The 20903-nt window shown below is 39.6% G+C and overlaps 4 protein-coding genes across 4 annotated transcripts; 1 reads left to right on the top strand and 3 right to left on the bottom strand.

Moving 5' to 3' along the window:
- Positions 1 to 1957: 1957 nt before the first annotated feature.
- Positions 1958 to 3892, bottom strand: nudt7 (nudix (nucleoside diphosphate linked moiety X)-type motif 7). The gene is made up of 3 exons (XM_085411990.1): positions 3378 to 3892; positions 2542 to 2700; positions 1958 to 2443 (listed from the first exon to the last, which is right to left on the bottom strand). The coding sequence occupies exons 1-3, from the start codon at positions 3765 to 3767 to the stop codon at positions 2090 to 2092; spliced, it is 903 nt and encodes a 300-aa protein (XP_085268116.1). The 5' UTR covers positions 3768 to 3892; the 3' UTR covers positions 1958 to 2089.
- Positions 3893 to 4517: 625 nt separating this feature from the next.
- Positions 4518 to 11196, bottom strand: hprt1l (hypoxanthine phosphoribosyltransferase 1, like). The gene is made up of 9 exons (XM_085411991.1): positions 10288 to 11196; positions 9867 to 9973; positions 9302 to 9485; positions 9039 to 9104; positions 8934 to 8951; positions 8613 to 8695; positions 7747 to 7793; positions 6141 to 6217; positions 4518 to 5082 (listed from the first exon to the last, which is right to left on the bottom strand). Exons 1-9 carry the CDS (start codon positions 10303 to 10305, stop codon positions 5035 to 5037), a joined length of 648 nt encoding a protein of 215 aa, XP_085268117.1. The 5' UTR covers positions 10306 to 11196; the 3' UTR covers positions 4518 to 5034.
- A 52-nt stretch (positions 11197 to 11248) lies between these two features.
- Positions 11249 to 15938, bottom strand: psmd7 (proteasome 26S subunit, non-ATPase 7). Its single transcript, XM_085411988.1, has 8 exons — positions 15782 to 15938; positions 15293 to 15384; positions 13883 to 13975; positions 13703 to 13800; positions 13516 to 13596; positions 13312 to 13403; positions 12389 to 12587; positions 11249 to 11886 (listed from the first exon to the last, which is right to left on the bottom strand). Exons 1-8 carry the CDS (start codon positions 15853 to 15855, stop codon positions 11623 to 11625), a joined length of 993 nt encoding a protein of 330 aa, XP_085268114.1. The 5' UTR covers positions 15856 to 15938; the 3' UTR covers positions 11249 to 11622.
- On the top strand, positions 15921 to 20528 carry LOC146664736 (dynein light chain roadblock-type 2-like). The gene is made up of 5 exons (XM_085411992.1): positions 15921 to 16004; positions 16769 to 16847; positions 19007 to 19174; positions 19300 to 19364; positions 20227 to 20528. The coding sequence occupies exons 1-5, from the start codon at positions 16002 to 16004 to the stop codon at positions 20275 to 20277; spliced, it is 366 nt and encodes a 121-aa protein (XP_085268118.1). The 5' UTR covers positions 15921 to 16001; the 3' UTR covers positions 20278 to 20528.
- The last annotated feature ends 375 nt before the right edge of the window (positions 20529 to 20903 follow it).

Below are 20903 nucleotides of genomic sequence, written 5' to 3'. Positions count from 1 at the left end.
TTTTGTTTTGCGCTTTTACAAGATTTCTGATAGTTTTGCGAAGGTACTTTGCTTCATGGATCAGTTTATCTCATTAACATTTCCACCAATTTGATACATCACTCTATTTTTCAATGAAGAGTTGACATTGTTGAACTTTCCAAATCTAATATTAGCCAATTTGGCGTTATCCCCCCCCAAAAAAGGACATGTGTTTTTTTTTCTTGGAGACTTCAGACATTAGTATCGCATTGCTCACATGCATTGTTTACATTTTCATGGTCATACTCTTTTATCTTTGCAGCTGTTAGTGATCCATTTTAAAAGTAACTTATCTTTTTTAGAATTTTGTAATCCATGTATCAAAATGTAGAGTATTTTTGTAAAACTAAACTTTTTTTCTTTTTTGCTCATAGCAAAGAACTATCATTGCTAGTGTTTTGTTGGTTTTTCCCCTGAAATGAAGCGCAGGTTTATTAAGTCTATGACTGAAACTAGAAATGTAAGTGGACATCAAGCGATTATGTTAGACTTAAATCTACTGTCATGATATTGACTTTACGCAAACTGTAGAACATAACGTGAAGTTTACTCCTCTTTTTTGTGCTCTGTATGTTTTGTGTGGGCGTTTTGTATTTTAAACTCCTCTTTTGTTTTTGTTTTTAACATCATGCATCTCAAATGGCACTTTGACTCGTCCATTAACTGTAGATCAAGTTAGAGTGCAGTAGTGATGTTTCCAAGCATTCCATCCCTCTCAGTTAGGGGAGCTAAAGAGCACATGATGTTGTGGAAGAAGTGCGGAACAGTAATGCCTCTTAAAGCCATACCAACACAGAAAGCCAACCCGTGACTTCGGTTTCATGAATGTAAATTTTACCTCATGGTGTGTGGAATGGAGCTTGCTCTACATCTGACATCGGACCAATACTAGGCTTAGAGAAGATATATTTTGAGGCGGAGGGAAGGGGATGGGCAGGGCGACACCAGCTGTCATTTGTGTCACTGCACATTGGTCAAATTGTTTTTGATTGTGGTGTAATTTCAAAACCGACCATTAGTTTTATTATTGTTATTCATTTCAGTCCGACTTTGTCGAATAGCCACTTCACCGGGGGGGGAGGGAAAAAAAAAAAAAAAGAAACTGTTGATTTAAAGGCGTTGAAAAGAGCACACAAATCTTTGCATAATATTTTTGTCCTTCAGTCATGTAAATGAATATCCATGTATATTTAAATGTGAAATATACTGCAGGGGTATTTTGAATTTCAATTGTGACGCTTTCAACAGAACTTTGTGTGCCTTGATAACTTAAACGTTGCTCTACTGTGTTTACTGGTGTCCCTTTTGTCTCATTGCTCCTTTTTATTCTCTAAGACTGTTTAACATCCGAAAGCTTTTCCGTTACTCTCTCCTCCCCCTGACACGGACATAACCGTAACTGTTATACTTTAACATGTTCTCAATCCGTTGCAAGATATCAACATAATATTGTGCAGCTTCACCAGTGAATTGTCACCTTGTTGTTTTCTATTGAAAATGCTTTTCATGCCTCATGAGATTTGTACATGTGAGGTAAAAGGGACGAGACAGTGGAGATTGTTTTTAGCGAGAACTTTGTGTTGATGTGCTTGTCAACATTACTATTGTTGCTGTGAAACGCTTGATCAAAAGGGGCAACCATGATAAATTAAATTGCCAATAGTGTGAGCTGTATCTTGTGTGTAATCAGTTTGCTCACTTTTCCTAGTTCGCTTCTATTTCACATTCTCCAACAGTTCTGTTGTATCCGTTCTGTGTAGCTTGAGCTTTAGTATCTAGCCTTACGACCCTGCAGTAGGGATAAAAGTCAAACCTGGTGTGTTATCATACATCTGAACTATTATTAACATGTAATTTTGCCTTTGTCTGGACATTTGTATACTCTTTGTTTATATCTGTAATCCTGCTGCTACATTAAATGAATTTTGAAAAACTGAAAATATCTTTTTATTTGCATCTTTTCACCACACTGAAAAGTTTATATACATCCTTTCAAACAATTATTACACACATTCATAGAAATTATACAGTAAATTCAATGGGGCTTCAGGTATTGGGGAAAATCTGTTCATAGTTTACTGATTCTTCTGTGTAGGATCTGTTGGAAGAATGCTAGTGGGTCCTCAGAGTCAAAGCCAACTTCAAACTCGGGTTTCTTTTTAAGAGCAAGGACAGCAACCAGGATGGCCAGCAAGGCAGTCAATCCCCATATGTGATATTGGCTTCCCAAATCAGTGTCCACAAAATAAAATGAGTGCAGCAGCCCCGACATCCCAACGACACCATATGTAGAGTGGTGGTCCTCCTTGCTGGTGAAGAAGTCCAATGGGACTGTGAACACAGCACTGACCTCAGCTGGGTTTGGACTGGGACAAAATGACTCCTCTATGAAGCCAACAACTGGGGTCACCAACAGACCGGTCTGTTGACAAAGAATGACAATTAGGAGGGGGTGATTTGAGAAAATGAATAAGACTCAAGTCAGTCAATACTCTTAAAGAAAATCATGTTTTATTCTACCTTATTAATGATTGGAAACAGCGTACAGACCACCTGAACGTCATCAGGTGATAGACCTATCTCCTCCTCCGCTTCTCTCAGAGCTGTGTCCACATCGTCATGGTCACTGGGGTCTCTCTTTCCACCTGGGAAACACACCTCACCAGCACTGGTCCTCAGCTACAAAGAAAGAAACATAAATAAGATGGATTTACAGGATAGATGAAGACAGTGACTGAGAGATAGTATCCATCTCAGTGTTATCTCAGCTGCTACAGGGTGACGGGAAGGGTACATCTTGGACAGGGCTACACAGACACAATCATATGCATTCACCTTCACACCTATCAGCCATTTAGAATCATCCATTAACGTAACCCCACTAACTGCCGTCTATGGGAAGTAGCCATGCAAAACGTCAGACATAAAGACCCCAGCCAGATGGTGGGTTCAGGCCCTGGACCACCTTGCTGTGAGGAAACAGTGCTTGCCACAATACTGCCCGTGGAAAGACAGTAGCAAGACTGAAAGTTGGTAAGATGTTAGTAAATCGACCTATATGCATTTATGTATGTTTTGGAGATGACTTTTTGACATTTTGGGGGAAGTTAGTGGGATGGACAGGATTAGGAATGAGTACATCATAGGGATAGTTCGGGTTAGAGGCAAGGCTGGGACGGTTTGGAAGTGCAGAGAAGAGAGGGTGCCTGCATTGGAGAAGGATGTTGAGGACATGCACGGAGTTGGTGTGACAGAAAAGGAAGCTGGGGATAGCGGTCAGATAAAGGTAGATGAAATGCTGTGGCGAACCCCAGATAGAGAAGTGAGAAGAAACCGCATTTACACACTCAAGTTACCTCTTTTGAACGCAGCGTCAGCAAGGTGTACAGCCGCCCACTCCTCACGAACAGCGGGATCAGCACAGAAGCTCTGGGCAGCAATGGCAGATAGGAAAACTTATCTCCTATGTCAAACTGCTTTAAAATGCCTATAATCTCTTCTTTAACGTGCATGATAGTGAGTGACCTGGTTAAAGTCCAAGTCTTGAACAATCTGGTACGACTTATTATTAAATAAACACAAAATCTTGGAAAACAAACGTTGACAGCTAAAAACAATACTGTTATGCTTACAGTGAAACTAACGTTAGCAGCAGAGCTAAGTCTAATCAGTCCATGGTAGTTCAGAAAACACCTGCGTTGTAGGAAAGCTAATGTGTATATAATGGTAAACTTTCCCAATACCATTCGCCCTTCTTTGACAGCTACTTCCTGCCCGAGTTTAAGCTAACACCAGAAACGGATGTGATGTCGAATTGCGACAACTTCCGCTTTAGACACGTTATTCAATTAGCTAAAGCATTTGGTGTTGATGCTTGAGCCTCAAAAAGAGTACAAGTGTATTTTGAGAGTGTTTGATAATTTAAAACATTCTCTAATAGGATCACGGAGATTATCATGACTGCGGAGAAACTCGAGAGAGGGTATTTTTGTCGCGTTAGTCTCCTCTCTGCTGCCTCCTTTAGAGGTCGCCATAGTGTATCATTTACCTCCACATCACCCTATCCGTAGCTTTCTCCTCTGTCTCACTAACCCACTGTACATACTCCTTCCTCTTTTCCTCAATCTTCAACATCCTTTCTCCAGTATATCCGCGATCTATCATCTGCACACATCCAAACCATCTCAGCCTCGTCTCTCCAACCTGTCCATCTGATGTACTCATTTGCTAATCCTGTATATCCTGGTTACCTCCAGCTCAGCCTCCTTCCTGATACAATCCCAACTGTACTTGTCATTCTTAACCACAGTCTTGCTGCCCTGAAACATGTCCTACACCCCCCCTCACATCCTTTTTTCTTGCCACTCCTATTTCACATAGTACCACAGTCAAGTGTGTTTTGGTAATTAGTTTAAAGTAGGCCTATTACTTTTGTAAAAACATGCATAAATGCAGTGTTACTCCCTCTTCTGGGAAAATAGAAAACAGACTCGAGGTTTCACTGGGATTTGTATTGCTGTAAAGAGATCCTTGGTGAAAACATTGGACATGAATCAAAACATACAGTACATGACAAGTCATTTTATGGCATAATGAGAGGATATGTCTTCAGTATAAATCCAAACTGAAACATTCAAACATTCGAAGGCTACAAATAATCTGACAGCTCACTGAAAATAAAGCAGTAGCCTGAGATGTGTGTACTTCCATAAGAGCAAATTAATTACATTTTTTTTATCTCCACTTCTATTCAAAACTGTTATTTACACCTTCAGTCTTAACATAAATTCAATAAATTGACAACCAAAATATTGATAATATACAGAATTAATCCCACTTATAAGGGGGGGAAAGAAATGTTCTTAAAGTTAGTTACAACCCACAAGTCACTTTTTGTGGATTCGCATATAGAAAAATAAATACGTTTCAAAACACAGCAAAGCTAACGAGGCTCGTCACAGTGGTCCAAGTCTTCAGCGATTCAGACATCGGCCTCTGCAGCACTTCATCTGCTCACACTTTGTACTTCTCCTTTGCTTGGTCATTCAGTATACAGATGTGCTGAGGAAAAGAAGAGGAAAAAACATCAACAGAAATGCTGAATATTATAACACTGGTTTCACTAAAAACCAGTGACACCAAACATGGCAGCCTCATGGTGCGTAAGCAGGCAGAACATCAGGACCCTGAAACTGCAGTTGCCTTTTTTTTTTTTTTTTTTTACACCTCTTTTATTCCTACTGCAGCAAATATTTAAGGCCAAGTTATTTTCAGAAATACCTTAACATTTTAATACAACACTACACAACCATATAAAAAAAAAAAAAAAAAAAAAAAAAATCATTTGTTGCCCAATCCTGTAACTATACAAAACACTATAAATATACTTTTCCACTTTGAAGATTTGAGGATAAAGTGACTAAAATTAACATCAACAGTCTGCCTAAATAATGTCATGATTAGGTTAAAATTGGGACTCTGGTGGGTGACTATGTATGTAAGCATAACTGGTCCACATATTGTTATGGCACAACTAGTGCACTCAAACTAAGCTAAAGAAAATGTAATCCCACTTAGACCATTTAGAGAAAAAATTTTTTTTTTTCCCCCCTTTCAGTGAAGGTCAAAATCAGTTTTTAATGCAGGATAAATCCTGATAATTCATATTAGATGGGTCCTCAAAACAACCATGTAAAAGCAATAATATCTAAAATAATTTCATCTTAGGGCAGACAGATAATTTGTGAAATATCAAGCCAATTACTCATTCAGTATCTCAGGTGCACTTGTTCTTGTGAGCATGTAAAAACATCTAACATTTTCCACACCTCTGTAAATAGAATGGTTTGGCACTTGTGCACTTTGGTTTTCTACTCTGAGCACTCAAAGCACTTTTTAACTACACGCACCATTCACCCTATCACACACATTCACAAACTTGCATGCCAATGGATGCATGGGGGCAAATCAGGGTCCAGTATTATACCAGCTTGCCAGCGATTATTAGAACCACAGCTATCTCCAGTGGATGTTGCAGTAATCCAAACCAGCTAAATCTGTGTTAAAAATCACCTTTATAATAGGAGACCTTGAGTAATCAACTTCCAAAAAACACTTACACTGAGATCTCTGAAGTACTCGTTGTAATCCAAAGCATAGCCAACCAGAAAGGCATCCGGTACCTCAAAACCGATGTCTGGGGGAAAACAAACAAACAAAATAATATGTATTTATATTATATAAGTAAAATCACATGGATACTGGAGTGGTTGGCACTGTACAAAGCTAATAGTATACTAATAACCTTCATCAGGAAGTCAGTGGGTCTGTGGAACACAACACAGGAAACAAAATCGAAGGCAATCACTTAAGTTGCCATCAAATGCAGAATATACCAAAGTGTCCCCGCTGCTGTTCTGCATAGGCCTCAACCCTCTAAGCCAGCTCATCATTAAGAGCTGATACAATGGATATGAAGGGGTGCAGTTGCCAGAAGATAAAATAGCAGATATATAGAACAACTATAAGTACCTGTATATCCCACAGGCCAACGAGAACCATGACAAAGTCGCACAAAGATCAGCCACAGCCATATACCTCCAAAAGGTATTGTAGGTTCTAAGAAGCTAGCTGAACAGAAGGAATAAGATCCAAGCCATCAATGTCTGTGCCCTATCGATCATCAGATACCCAGTTTGAATAATAAGCTGACCACAGGAGGAGAGAGATGGCACTCATGTCAAGACACCAAAACTCCTCACAATGCACGGAGCTCTCTACCTGAAGTCTAGCACCCTGAGGGTTTATGAGCAACAGAAAAAAGGAACGGAGAGGATTAGTGAGTGCCAAGAATACCTCAGACAACTGAGGATACTTGGGGAACAGGACGAGGAACTATCATGGATGACCAAACCCCTATGGGAATCTGTTCCTGGAATGTACCATCAACGGATAGAGGAAGGAGCTGGCATTAAGAAATACTACCAGTGGATAGAAAAGGATGGCTTAGAGGAGAGTTCTGATCATAGCAGTATAACAACAAGGTCCTATCAGAGCTTGACTTCTAGACAGACAAGCAGCTGCTGACTAACCAACCAGACATAGTGGTGGTTAACAAGGTGCATCTGTGATAGATGTGGGGATCTCAGCCGACAGCAACTAAGAAGAAACACAAAAAATAGAGAACTAGCAAGGGCAGAAGAAACAACTGGAGCAGATGGGAAAGGTAAAGTCTAAAGTGGCTGCAGTGATAGGAGCATTAGGAGCTGTGAGAAGAGGAAATCTCCCTATGTAATATCACTGATACAAGGGGTTATAAATAAGAGAAACCAGAAGCTACTTTTAAGACCACTGGAAGAAAACAAGCAACAAACTGGCTCTGACATAAACAAGCAGTCACTGCTCTTTTATGGTCTCAGCGGAAAGTCAAAACACTTACAGTAACAGCTGTCCTTGAGGGACGATCTTAAAGAGATTACCCAACTCAAACCTAAAAGCATTACATAATCATAGATGGTGTGAGCAGGGGGTTATAAGGCTTGCATTAGTACATAAGTGCCAGGCTCGGCTACATTTAGAGTAGATTTCCCTGAGATTAATTATAATCCTGCTTTATTAAAATTTTCACTGGGTCTTCGAAGAGTCGCAAATGACTGAAAGTCACAAATTGAGCCATACCATTCGTCACTACACAGAGAATGTAGAAGAAAAATAAGAGGTTCTCACAGTCTGGTCTATATCCTGAACTTCTTGGGGTCCTCTTCACCAGGAGACTAGAATGATAAATGCGGAAAGCTTTATGAGGAAGTCAAAGACAAAAAGCTGTCATCAAAACAAAGACTGTTCAGGTCACGTTTTACATCTTTCACTGCCCTGTTACATCCACCCATAGATGGCTATTTGCAGTCCAAGATTAAACTTTTTTTTTTTTAGCTTATGGACCCATGTACAGACAAAACTGGGGAATCCTATTTCACAAAATAAATTTTTTACTGTGGTAGATTCTAGAAAATGACAATTCTAACTGAAAAAAATAGACGCTTGTGGATTGTAAAAGTGTCTGTTCAGCTGCAGTGTGCTCGAAAGACATTTCAGTGGTAGATATTGCAAAACCTCAGGGGGAACAGAAAATAATCACATGGTTCGAAATCACACTCAAGTGGGAGGAGTTTTATTTTTTCCTGTGGTAAACTACCCCTTAAAAGTCTATAATTCTATTTAAATGGGTATGACAAAAAACTGATAGGAGACTATTACACGGCACACATCAAAGCCACAGAGATGTCCCTCCCAAACTACTGTAAGTGGTGCAAACAGAGGGGAACTGTATCGGCTGAGCACTTTTCCTGTTTTAACCTGCTATCAGGAATACATCAGAGAAATGGCCTCTGCCTCCACAGTGCAGTTAATAGAACTGCAGATTAACTCTTAAGCTGCTCCATCCTTCCGTCACATCACATCTCTAATACAGTCCTAAAGGAGAGTACCCGTTAGTTAGATGCATTTTGTCTCTCTGAAGACATACCAGCCAGTTACTGTGGAGGTCTGTAATTCAGTCTCATGCACTATAAACAGCATCTGAGGGTGCCTACCTTACAACTTTAACCATCTTAGGATTACATTCACTCAGTAGAGAAAGTAGTGTTTCCATCGTCCTTCCTGTCTCCACAATATCCTTTCAACAAGGCCGGAAGTGGTCGAATTAGAGATGTAAGCACAAATAAGCATCTATCAGATATCATGTCTGATATTTAATGTTAAAAGCAAGCAAACATAACTGTAATTTAAAACCACTACAGTAGCAGTAATAAAATATGAGTATTTAATGTTTTATTTAACCCTAATAATAGAGATCATGTTTTAGATGATTCATTCATCATTCAGCCACCTGAATGATAATAACAAGAGCTTACCTCAACAATCAAAACATTCTGCGGAGCAAAAAAACAGAAGCAAAGTTAATAATTTAAACCTCTATGAAGAAGACAGCAGTATTTCTCTGTGACAGAAAGACTAACCTTGCCTGCGAGATTGGACAGCTCATCCCCTCCAATGACTTTAACATTGTTAGTTGACTTATCATTCTGGGGGGGCACAAAAATGAGACAGTATCCATAAGCTCAAACTCCCTCATAATGAAAGTTTTTATCAAAAAAAAAAAAGTCTACTTTTCCAAAATGCCTCTGCACTGCAGCGATTTTTAACAAGAATGCTCTCATTTGTACTTCTGCCAACTCCATTTCCCTCCGCTCACATCCATGAAATGAGAAAGGCGGCTTACGCAGTAGCTCTTCACCCTAATGAAATCCACTGTCAGCGGGACTGATTTATCACTGTTCTGGTTCAGTGATTTAATGTAGTCGAGGAGGTCTGCAAAAAACTTGTAGCCGCCTTTCAGCACACACAGAGCTACAATGTGGTGTCCCCCCATGTCTCGAATGATGTCGCGGGCCAGGCGCTCTGTCCTGCATCAAAGAGGAGGTGGGAGAGAGAAACAGTGACAGCACTGTAAATCATAATGACGCCTAGTTCTTAAATGATGGGGAGAATATCCTTTAAGTGATTTTGCACTTTAGCACTACTGGCATTGAGTCTTCATATGCCCTCAAACCCACATACAAATCCACCCCTGGTTGTGGCTAGCAGTATTTTGTATAGTGCACACCTGTTTTTCATAGCACACATTCTGAAAACACGAGTCCGCTCCACTAAGTACCTCACGATTGCAGCAGTTTCCCATCATCAGTACACCTGTGCAACAAAGATGTCTGCTGTGAACCCCAACCCCCCCAAAACAAAACAAACAAAACAAAAAACCCAGCCAGAGAGGTGACAAATCACTTTACCTGTCCATGATGAGTCCATGTGGGATAATCACCTTGTCCAAATCGTTCTCATAATGTCTGGGAACACAGAAAAGGTCCAGGTCGTGGCCTTTCTCATCATCAGCTATCTGGAACCATAAATTGAAATGCGCAAACTATTTGGCACTGACAGATAATGTGCGCCAAAGATGCGTTAAATCAAAGTGAAGCCCCCCACCCCCGGCAACACCGAGCCTCTCAACCACCTGTTTACCCAATTTACTGGGCGAATTAGTGGTAGGGTGGCGGTAAGGTAAAAAGGCATGACAGCTTAGATTGCGAGGGAAAAGCTCGTGCCTCCTCCCTTCTATTTAAAAGGGCCTACCGTGCCCCGCGCACAACCACACCCCGACAAGTACGAAACACCCCAGCCCGGAGAGAGGACGGCAGCTGGCAGCCTCACCTGCAGATAGGAAGCCATGACACCTCCGGCGGCTGTCCGATCTGTTCAGTCGCAGCGAAAAATCTGAACAGTCATGCTCAGGTCCTGAGAGACGGGGAAGAGGAGGGGTGTGTGGAGGTTTGATGACAGGAGGCTGCACGAGCGGCTCTCCTCTTTTCCTTTTTTTTACGGACTGCTTGTGAGCTGGAGCGGCACACGCGACGCTCCTCCGCCGGGTTTTAAGCCCTTTACGTCAGAATCCAGTTTGTCTTTCCGATAATCTGATTTGTCCCACACAACCAGGGCTTAAACGCGCTATGGTGGTGTTACTCCTACTCGTATATTTTGGTAAGTGAAAGAGCGAGAAACTTCCAGCGCTGGGGAGAGGCTGCAGATGACGCAGTTTAAAAAAAACAAAAACATGCCAGGTGACGGCTCCTCCTCATCAAAGAGCTGTGCGCGAGCGTTTATCACGCATCTGTGCTCCGCAATGATTTCACAGACAAGCCCAATACATTAATTAAACCGCTTTTAATTTGACAATATGTGCTAGAAATGTTTCCTGTAGCTTAATTCAAATTTAAAAAAATCAGAAATGTTAAATGATTATCACAGTTGTAATTAAAGTGTTTTTATTCTTTACTAATGCAAAACTTGTGTATGAAAGAATAAGTGTGAAAAAGTTATACTGAAACAGGCAATTCACTGGGTTATTACTCATTAAGGTGCTAGCTGTGTCTTTCAGACTAGTCAGAACCTTTGCTGAGGACATTGCTTTGCATCATCTGCTTGATGAGCTTCAAATGTGAAAACAAATTGTGTGCAATTTCTAAAAGATCTAAAGTATTTTCTTTTCCCATTATGCTCTATTAATAACAGTTTCTCTACAGGGGAACATTATTCCCCTGGCTTTCTTGCCTTAAGTATTTAAATTAATTAAAACAATGTGTAAAAATGTAAAGACAGAATCAGAACAATCATCTTATAATATGATCCAAGTTTAATGAGTGATACAGAAACATTTCCTCGAACATACAAAAAAAAAAAAAGAAAAGAAAAAAAGCAACACCGGGTGTTTGCAACATCGAGGCTATGGCAACTATGAAAACAGGACACAGCATGTTCTCACACTGGCCAACACCGACGAGCAAACAACATCATCTCTGTAGGATAACAAGTCTTTGAGAGTGCCGTTTGTGACCATGAGACCAAATCTCAAATGACACCGTTCCCCATATAGAGTCCTACTTTTAGCCCGAGACCCACATACAGAGCTGTGCCTGTGGACACAAAGTAGAGCACCATCCAGAAGATGGCGGTGTGATTTGAGAGAGGACCGCAGAGGAAGAATGCTCACTATTTTTTCTTCTTCTCATCTTTCTTGGCACCGTCTGCTTTCTCCTTCTCTTTTTCTTTCTCCTTGTCATCTTTTTTCTCTTTGTCATCCTTCTTCTCTTTCTTGCCTTCCTCCTTTTCCTGTCCTTCCTTCTTTTCTGCATCTCGGTTGGAAATCTTGTTGTTGATCAGGTTGTGCAGAGCCACCACAGAGCGTATGAGCGAGGCCAAGTAGACCACCAACATCTGGTCATTGGTCTTTAGGTAAAAGGCTTTTGTGAACTCCTGCAAAATAAAAAAAACTTACATATTATCCCAGCAAACATCTTAGTAGTTTATTATGTATAATAAAAGACATTTAATATTGCTATTTGATGCAGTATTTGACCACAGATTTTTACGATAAGACCCCCCCCCCCAAACACACACAGAGCTCATATTCACACCAAAGGTTTTGTTTATCACAGCAATTAAAAACACATTAGTAAGGCATATGAATATTTTATCACGATATTGAAAATGCCAGTTCATTTTTGAGTTTTGTTTAAAAACACTATCACACTAAACACACAGTTTTCCTTATTACGTTTCTGCATTGATTATTAAAGTATTTGTAAAAATTTAATGAAAAGAAAAGAAAAAAAAAGGTAACAGCCACATCTTTAATTTAGTGCAAACATGAAATTCCCAAAGTAGCATACAGCTATACGTGTTTTATAATCTCTTGCACTTAAAAAGCTGCCAGATTAAAAATAAAGTAAACAGACCTCAAACATAAACAACTTACCAGTAGATTTACATCAGGCAGCAGGTTGAAAACATCCTGCAGCTGGTAGATGATCTGGTGGTTGATGGGAAGTTTGCCAGCAGCCACCCTCTCTAGGTAAGAGCGGATGTCCAACAGCTTAGAGTTGAGTCCCTTTAGGCCGTGAACCTGGTTTGTGATGCGTTGTGATAGTGTGCCCACCGTTGTATCTTTGATGTCTCTGTAGAGACAATGCAGTGGTTGCTAATGTGATGTATCCTCAGCACAACCACATTACACTTGGTCAGAGGCGCATGTTCACTAAAGACAGTGAGTAACAAAGACTGCAAGAAATTGATCAGCACAGTGGACAAAAGATATGTTATTCCCTCTGACAAGAACAACTAAATATTGCATGGGACATGAAGAGGTATATCACAACTCATGAGAACTTTGTCACTTCACATCCATGCAGTTACAAAGGATTTTATATTTTGCCTTTTATGCATTTAAGCCAGCTGAATAAAAATTTTATATGTTGGCAAAAACGTTTTAATTAAAAGAAATGAAGCACAGTGTAAAAGTGAACGCAGTGCCCGGTTAATTTAATTGTGTGTTAAATTTTGGTCCAATTTCTTTATTTCTATTTTTCTTCTTCTGAGAGGTGCAATTTAGGCGAACGAGGATGAATGTTATGTTGATACAGAGATTTTTACATCAGCAGGAACATGAAAGCATAGTTATGTTTATATCAAAGTCTAATTAAAACATTTTTGTCACTAAAATCAATTTTTATCTCAACACCAATCAAAATAATTGTGATAAAATTTGCCATAATCATGCAGCCCTAGCAATGCACAGTTGATGCTCTGTACTGTTATACCACTTATTGTTTGTTTATTGAAATTTCTATTCCACTAACAGTGTAGCATTAATGTGTTTAAATTCAAATGTTTGTTCAGTACCTCAGCAGGTGCTCCACTCCCACTTCTTCTGCTTCCTCAGCTCCAATCTCACTGGTGACATGTTCAAATGTCTTGGACGTAGGAGTGCCATCCTAGAAAGAAGGAATTATCCATATGAATTAAGATTTTTTTAATCTGATCTGAGGAAAAACAACTAAACAAAGTACTTGTTCCAACTTTTTTTGCCCCTTAGCGATCACTTACATCATGGATTTCCTCCACAGAGATGTATGCTTCTGTGGGCAGACCGAGATCTTTGGGCTTTACGTCTATGATGACCAACACCTGGAAGTGTAGAACAAACGTTTATGTCAGAATGATTAGAATTAAAGCGAGCTGATGTCCACAAACATGCACATTAATACAAGGAAAAAGCAAATCAGTTACTTGCCGAATTGGTACAGTACCGCTTGATGAGCTCATTGATGGCAATGTCATTCTTGTGTAATTTGGGTCCTGTGTGGTACCAGCCAACTATTCGTTCTCTGGCTGAAAAAGTGAACGCAAATGTATGAATGACACACTAACATTAAAAACATACTAATTTAAGAGACAGAAGCACTGCTTTTACCATTAACTTTCTTGAACATGCCATACATGTTCTCCAAGTAGTCATGGTCCAGGAACCAAACTGAGTCATCCCTGTCATCCTCATCAAATGGCACTGGGGAGGAAAAAAAACAAAAACAACTTGAGAGTGTGTTTAAAAACTGGCTCAGAATACATATTCTGTGCTGTAGCAGGAAGTAATGAGACATGAGACAACCCTGACTTAATAGATCTTCTTAAACTGGTACATCACTTATTTTTACACTGGTGTCCTGTAATCGCTTAATAGTTAGAACAAAGAAAAATAATAATTAAATGAATAAGGATATGGCGCAGGGGAGGAGAATGTCAGATAAATACTGGGGAGCAAGAGCATATAGGGATTTGTAGGTGTGAAGACCCCATTATATCCACTGTATAGCAAAGCTGAATATAAACTGACGTCACATCTGCTGTCGCAAGTCTGTTTCTGCCAGCTGTGCACCTCTCAATTTTTGTAATCTGGTGTGTTGTGCCACTGCAGACTTGTGTTGAAGACACAAGTGTGTAACTGTCAGTTTTGACCACTGTTTTAATGCTATATCACTACAAAAGAGATTCACAGCTTATACAAAGGGAGATGTTGCATTAGTCTGAAAAGATGAGACTTTGTGGAAAAATGCTTTATTTTTGCTTTTGACTTCTCTTCCTCCTATATCAGCGCTGATGTGGAGATTTTGTCTGATCAATTATTCAGAAGAACACTGCACCGGCTAAATTATACACCGGCTGTGTGCTGACGCTACCGATAGCACATGAAGTCACCAACGTGACCAGTGTACTGAGCCCTTAAAGGTAGTGATGATGTGTTGTCAGGACAATCTGGGTAAAAACTGGCTGTTATGAACGCACTGCGCCATGTCCAGGCACATACAACTTCATAAAAATGATTCCAAGCTTTAAAATGAAAACAAACATAAGTGTTTGAACAAATGTTTTATCACTGCTTTAGAAACAGCATTTGTCTATATTAACATGGCAGAAAATGAATCAGGTTGGTCACCCATATGTTTAGTGGACATGCTTGTGTCAAAAAGAGGTTGAAAAGCAAAGGTCAGAAACAGAATACCAGAGATTTCTTTACTTCAAATGACAAAGATGTTTAATGGTTATTAAATGCAAGAAAATAAAATAAAGCAGAAATCACAGACTGTGAGATGCTGCTGGACTTGGTAGACAAAGTTAAAAGTTAAAAGATATGTGGGAATAAGATAATCAAGAACCTAACACAGGCACTGGAGTCATAACGTGTCCGTTTCTGACTGTTCTAACTAAAACACATTCCGTGAACATATATTTTCTAAAGATATAAACATATTACAGTGGAAATGGACAGTGTAAATGCTTGGCTTAAGTATTTTAAGGTGAAAAGATGTCTGAGGATGTACTTTACCTGCAAAACTATTTGAGACGTCCAGAACTTTTTTCTGCCATGACCCCAGGAGGACACCGACCACTCGTTTCTGATTTCCCACTTTTCCTATCCTGTAGATTCAAGAATTTAAAAAAGAAACGAGCAGAGGAAGCTGTTATCGTCACAGATTTCTGTAAAAATGTAATCAATGGAGCCCATACAGTCTGACTCGTTAGCTAACCTGTAAGCTAAGCTAGAGTCAGTGCACAGCTCCGTCATGTTTAATGACACCAGATCAAACTGTTCGGGTACGTGGATTAGTTTGTAGAAATGCTAATGAATAACATTGTTTTAAGGATTCATTAACAGCTCATACAGTACATTGACACTTTAAGAAGCTAACTAGCTAACGGCACTCTGACTCAGCATGGCTAACCTTAGCTTAGCCTAGCTGCGGCGTCACACTTCAGGACACTTTGGAGTCCAATATTGATAATAAGACGGAACTTAAATACAGATCTCACTGACCTGTTGAAATGATCCACCACGCTGAGCAACACAAGGGGGTGAACGACCACATTTTCCACCGCTAACTCCGGCATTTTCGCAGGCAGGATAAACAGAACACAACACACCTCCACACAATGACGGCTACGCTACACTTCCGCTCGCTCCTGACGTCTCTTCCGTTTCTCTTGGCAACAGAGAGACCGTAGAGACGCACAAAAAGAGCAAGAAGGCCGACGAAATGGTACGACTTTATGAACAACTTTTAATTCAATTCAATTCAGTTTTATTTATATAGCGTCAAATCACAACAGCAGAAGCCTACATAATGATAACTTTAATTATGTTTATGTTTACCAAACAAGGTGAACAATACATCAACCTGCCAGTACTTATCAGCTACCGTTCTTTTTAAGGGGATACAAGTATTATAACAGGTTTACAACCCGAAATGATACAAACCACTATCAAATAACCACTCAAAGTAGGAGTCTTGGCTTTATATTTAATTTTGTGTTCATTTACTATGTTATATTTTTATTTTCTCTTTACTACATTTCAGTAATATTATACGAAACTAATCACACAATCACGATGGATTATGAACTATATAAGACAGAAAGCCTTAGTATTTGTTCTGTCATTTGATTCTAGCAAGCTACACTTAGTATCTGAAAATGAATGACACTTCCGATAAGTAAGTAAAGTCAAATGGGGGTGACTTTACTCCCATTACTTGAGTATGCCTGCTGCCACTTATACTTGTAAGACATTGTTATAAATCATTCCAATTTGTTATCGCACTAACAGTCGAGAAGCAGGGTGTAAATAGGCCACATACATTAATAAAAATGTCCTTTTTTTTTCTTTTAGAATATATTTAACATTTTCTAACTTTAAATGGGACACGAAATCCCTCAACCATCAGGTTGATTACAGTTTTATCAGTTCTGGAAAAGCCACATTTTTTATGTAAACGTGCGCCTGATCATGTTTTTGGTTGAGCAGGGTGAGGAAGTTGAGGCACAAATGAAGAGGATTGAAGCCACTAAAGGTGTTATTGGAACGCTAGTCGTCGATCCAGATGGTAAGCAACACCAAAAAGCAGAGCAGTACTGCTCAGAATGATGCTCTGTCGCTTTTTTTCACAGAGGAAATAAAATATTCATGGATGTTATAATTAGTTGAAATGGAAGAAAGTTAATTAAGGTAAAAGACAAAAATAATGGTCTGCGGCAGCTTAAAACCCTCTTTTGGTGTCAAAAAGTTACTGTTGGGGTTTTCCGAAGAGGCACGGTGTTAGTTTTGTAGCTGATAGCTATCGACAGTTCATTTCAGTAAATAACTAGCAAGAGCAGCACAGATTAGTGGCTCCATGAAGGATTACAAAGGAGCAAGTTATTGCCTAACAAAAACAACACAGTGTAACTGCATGGTTAACACGTTTTCTTACACCAACACTGTTTGCCATTAGAACGTGAGCATGTGCGTGAAGAACGATCCAAATCGCTCTGTGTACACACTGCTGAAAAAAGGTGTGAAGAGATGTTTTCATTTTGTATTGATCTCTGTGCAGAAATGCAGTTAAAAAGCTTAAATGCAGCTCAGTTTTGCTCAGTTTCAGTAAAATACTATTACTACAGAGGACCAGAAAGGGACTCAGCTCTAAACATTCTACATGAGGACAGAATGAAGTGTTATAGGACAGAGTGCTGTGCTCACAGCTTTGAGTCATCCACCCGCCACAAAGCACTTTCAGTGCTCAGTTAAAGTAGAAAAATGCCGTGTAAGTACCAGTCTATTTCCATTTAAAATTACACACTCTCTGATAACATTTAGCCTTCTCATTTCAAATAACTGAGCACTCTAACTGTCACAAACCCCCAAAACAATATAATGTCACCTTTTACTATGTTAAATTTACTGTTAAACTACTTTCAGTACCATAACCGATACCGTGCCTCTTCATTAAATCCCAACAGCTGCTTTTTAATGCCAAAAGATAGTTGTGCTCTAGTGGAGAGCATTAATAAATCTGGCCCATGGACACAGTTATTATTGTAGTTCATTTGTATTTGGTTTCCCTTTCAGAGAACTACAGCGAAGCCACGGTACAAGATGCATTAGGCAACTGAGATATTTTTTTTAAATAATAGATTTGCAGTGTTTAAGATTTTTTGTCAAATTATGCAGTCATAAAGCTCTGCAACACCAAAGATCATTTTTATGTAGTTTGTTTTTCTCCTTCTCTCAGATCTGTAATATAGAACATTTAAATGGGGCGACCGTGGCTCAGGGGGTTGGGAACCGTATCTGTAACCGGAAGGTCGCCGGTTCGATCCCCTGGCTCTCTGTCCTGGTCGTTGTGTCCTTGGGCAAGACACTTTACCCTACTTGCCTACTGGTGTTGGCCAGAGGGGCCGATAGCGCGAAATGGCAGCCTCGCTTCTGTCAGTCTGCCCCAGGGCAGCTGTTGCTACAACCGTAGCTTGCCTCCACCAGTGTATGAATGCAAGAGTGAATGAATAGTGGCATTGTAAAGCGCTTTGGGTGCCTTGAAAAGCGCTATATAAATCCAATCCATTATTATTAAATATCTGTGAAAATGCAACAGTTGAGAGAAAAAATGACTAAAAAAATGAGAGCAGATTAATGTCTGAATGTTACAGTATTTAGTAGTAATTTAAAAAAATACATAACCTCACATGGCATACAGAAGAAGAAAAAATGTGTGCTTAGATCAAGTGTTAGAGTCCAGGTTTACACCGTGGAATAATAATAATAAATAATAATAAAGCAGCTCTCCTCTGGATGAATCCTGCGCTCCACCTGAGCTGTCACATACATCTGTAACTGTGACATTCAAAATTCACTAGAGAATAAGAGAGGGAGTGAGAGGGCCTCAAAGTTAGAGTGTGTGGGCAAGAGTCCCACAGGATAGTGTGAAACAGAGAGAGAAGACATATCCAGGGAGGAGGGAACTGAAAGCACCATGTAAGAACTGATGAAAATGGTCAGACAGATGACTTTATGTTTGTAAATTTAATCTGTTTGATCACTTTTGCTCAGTTATTCCTGATCAGTGTGTGTAAACAAGTAACAGCTCAAACATGTGCATGACTGATGCTCTCAGCTATTCAAATAGGAAGCACTAAACCTCTGCCAAAAAGAATATTTATCCAGGAAAATATTAAAAATACAGTCTGAATGTCTGATGAATTTCTGAATGAATGAATTTCTTTTAAGGTGTTCCCATCAGATCAACTTTGGATCAGTCCATGACTCTACAATATGCAGGGCAACTTCGACAACTTGTGGTATTGGCCAGAAGCGCAGTCAGAGATATTGATCCTCAGAATGATCTCAGTGCCCTCCGAGTCCGCTCCAAGAGCAATGAGATCATTGTTGTAACAGGTGAGTGTAAATTAGTTAGGGTTTGTTGACTTAACGATTTTAGTTGTTGTGATGTAGTTGTTGACTTTTGGCTCAGTTGTTTGCCTGCATTTCCATGGTTCAGCTTGTCTTTTATGTCTCTGCAGAGAACAACTATCTGGTGATAGGCATCCAGAAGCTTCCTGAGCCAGACGTTTCCATGGGCATGGAGGTAGGGGTGTTGGGTGTGTTGCAGCACCACCTGCTAAGTGCAAAAAGAAAAAGAAAGAAAGACAGAAAAGTTTTAAAATGTTTTAAATAATATTTCTGTTGTTATTTATCTTTTCTGCCTTTAAATAACCAGGCACCATGGTCAAATTATGTCACATAGCCTTGTCACCAGGTGCTACAAATGCATCTTTCAACACACAATTGTACGAAAGCAAATTTTAGATTTATTTTTCAGTTTGTTTGTTTGTTTTTTGAATGATTAGCTTGTAAAAAGGTCATAAAGGAAGAGCAGCAGATTGATGAGCTCCATCCTCATACTCATGGAGGCTGCAAACTCTTTGAATTGTCTCCGTGTGTATCAGCGTCTTCTTCCAAATCATAATTTTCCAACTTCCGGTCATGGTTATGGTCAACAATGATGCCAAAGAGTATCACACATCTGTCCCAGATGAATGTTCTAATGGACTCTTTGAACTCATTAGACATTAGTTCCCAGAATCAGGGAATTTATCACCTTAACCTCTGGATGCAAGTCACCTCTGGATCATTATATAATCCAATAAATGTCAAATACGGTGTATGCCTAGCATTGCATATCAGTATCAAATATTTTGAGAACCAATTACATGAAAAAATTTGTTTTTATATCCACTATATGGGTCACTTTTTAACTGTTTCCGTCATATCAAATCCAAATTACCCTTGAGGTAACGTATGTACACACATTCCACTATCTTGACATTGACTCACTATCCACATACTCCCGGTAGGTCTCAGAAACAGCTTCATTGCCCTGATACTTTATTCATCTTGTTCCTCGTCCTCTTTTTCCTCCTGCTGATCAGACTCTTCCTTATCCTCAGACAGGTTCACCCTTGGGACTAGAGTATCCTGGTTGGCTACAGAAGGAGTGAAGTGATGGCTATTGATGTGTGCACGCTGAAAGACATGGATGAGATGAATGTTTCAGCTGAGAGAAGAAAAGAAGGAGGCAAAATAACAATGTCTGTCCTTGAAGCCATTTTTAATCACATCATAAGAAGACCACATACATTGTGAGGCTGTGCACACTGTCACCACTAGATGGCAAGACAGCGTTATTTTTTCAGTTCACTGGTGACACGTTTAAATGTCTTGGATAAATAAACTAATACTTGTCTCGAAATGTTTTGGTGCAACTTAACATTCACTGACATCTTGGATTTCATCCAGGGAGATGTACACTTCTGTATGCCTGACTGAGATCTTTGGGCTTCACGTGTATGATCAACACCTGGAAGTGCAGAAGAAACGTTTATGTCAGAATGAATAGAATTAAAGCGAGCTGATGTCCATAAACATGCAAATTAATAAAAGGGAAAAGCAAATCAGTTACAGTCCAGGTTGGTACAGTACCGCTTGATGAGCTCACTGATATTTTTCAAGAACAGGTTCTCAAAGTTGTCATTGTCCAAGAACCACACTGTTTCTTGTCATCCTCAAGAAATGAGACTGAGGAAAGAAGGTGCTGGCACAGTGAGTTAAAGTATGTATTCACTTT

The sequence above is a fragment of the Rhamphochromis longiceps genome, linkage group LG7 (genome assembly GCF_057381845.1).
Source record: "Rhamphochromis longiceps isolate RC_006_pf linkage group LG7, R_longiceps_female_GT1.1, whole genome shotgun sequence".
NCBI classification, from domain to species: domain Eukaryota; kingdom Metazoa; phylum Chordata; class Actinopteri; order Cichliformes; family Cichlidae; genus Rhamphochromis; species Rhamphochromis longiceps.
The sequence above is the reverse complement of the archived record's forward strand: the minus strand, read 5'-3'. Positions and strand labels throughout refer to the sequence as shown.

What these genes read in the sequence shown, in the direction of transcription:
- LOC146664736 (XM_085411992.1), top strand. An exon ending in GCTAGTCGTCGATCCAGATG is followed by an intron (nt 16,848 to 19,006) that starts GTAAGCAACACC and finishes ATTTCTTTTAAG; the next exon opens with GTGTTCCCATCAGATCAACT. An exon ending in TGAGATCATTGTTGTAACAG is followed by an intron (nt 19,175 to 19,299) that starts GTGAGTGTAAAT and finishes ATGTCTCTGCAG; the next exon opens with AGAACAACTATCTGGTGATA.
- hprt1l (XM_085411991.1), bottom strand. An exon ending in CATGGACTCATCATGGACAG is followed by an intron (nt 9,486 to 9,866) that starts GTAAAGTGATTT and finishes TCTTTGATGCAG; the next exon opens with GACAGAGCGCCTGGCCCGCG. An exon ending in AAGATGGTTAAAGTTGTAAG is followed by an intron (nt 7,794 to 8,612) that starts GTAGGCACCCTC and finishes TTATCATTCTAG; the next exon opens with TCTCCTGGTGAAGAGGACCC.
- psmd7 (XM_085411988.1), bottom strand. Translation starts at nt 15,855, where the DNA reads ATGCCGGAGTTAGCGGTGGAAAATGTGGTCGTTCACCCCCTTGTGTTG. An exon ending in CGTCTCAAATAGTTTTGCAG is followed by an intron (nt 13,976 to 15,292) that starts GTAAAGTACATC and finishes TTTCCTCCCCAG; the next exon opens with TGCCATTTGATGAGGATGAC. An exon ending in TGCCTGATGTAAATCTACTG is followed by an intron (nt 11,887 to 12,388) that starts GTAAGTTGTTTA and finishes TTTATTTTGCAG; the next exon opens with GAGTTCACAAAAGCCTTTTA.
- nudt7 (XM_085411990.1), bottom strand. Translation starts at nt 3,767, where the DNA reads ATGGTATTGGGAAAGTTTACCATTATATACACATTAGCTTTCCTACAA. An exon ending in TGACGCTGCGTTCAAAAGAG is followed by an intron (nt 2,701 to 3,377) that starts GTAACTTGAGTG and finishes CTTTCTTTGTAG; the next exon opens with CTGAGGACCAGTGCTGGTGA. An exon ending in TGTTTCCAATCATTAATAAG is followed by an intron (nt 2,444 to 2,541) that starts GTAGAATAAAAC and finishes CTTTGTCAACAG; the next exon opens with ACCGGTCTGTTGGTGACCCC.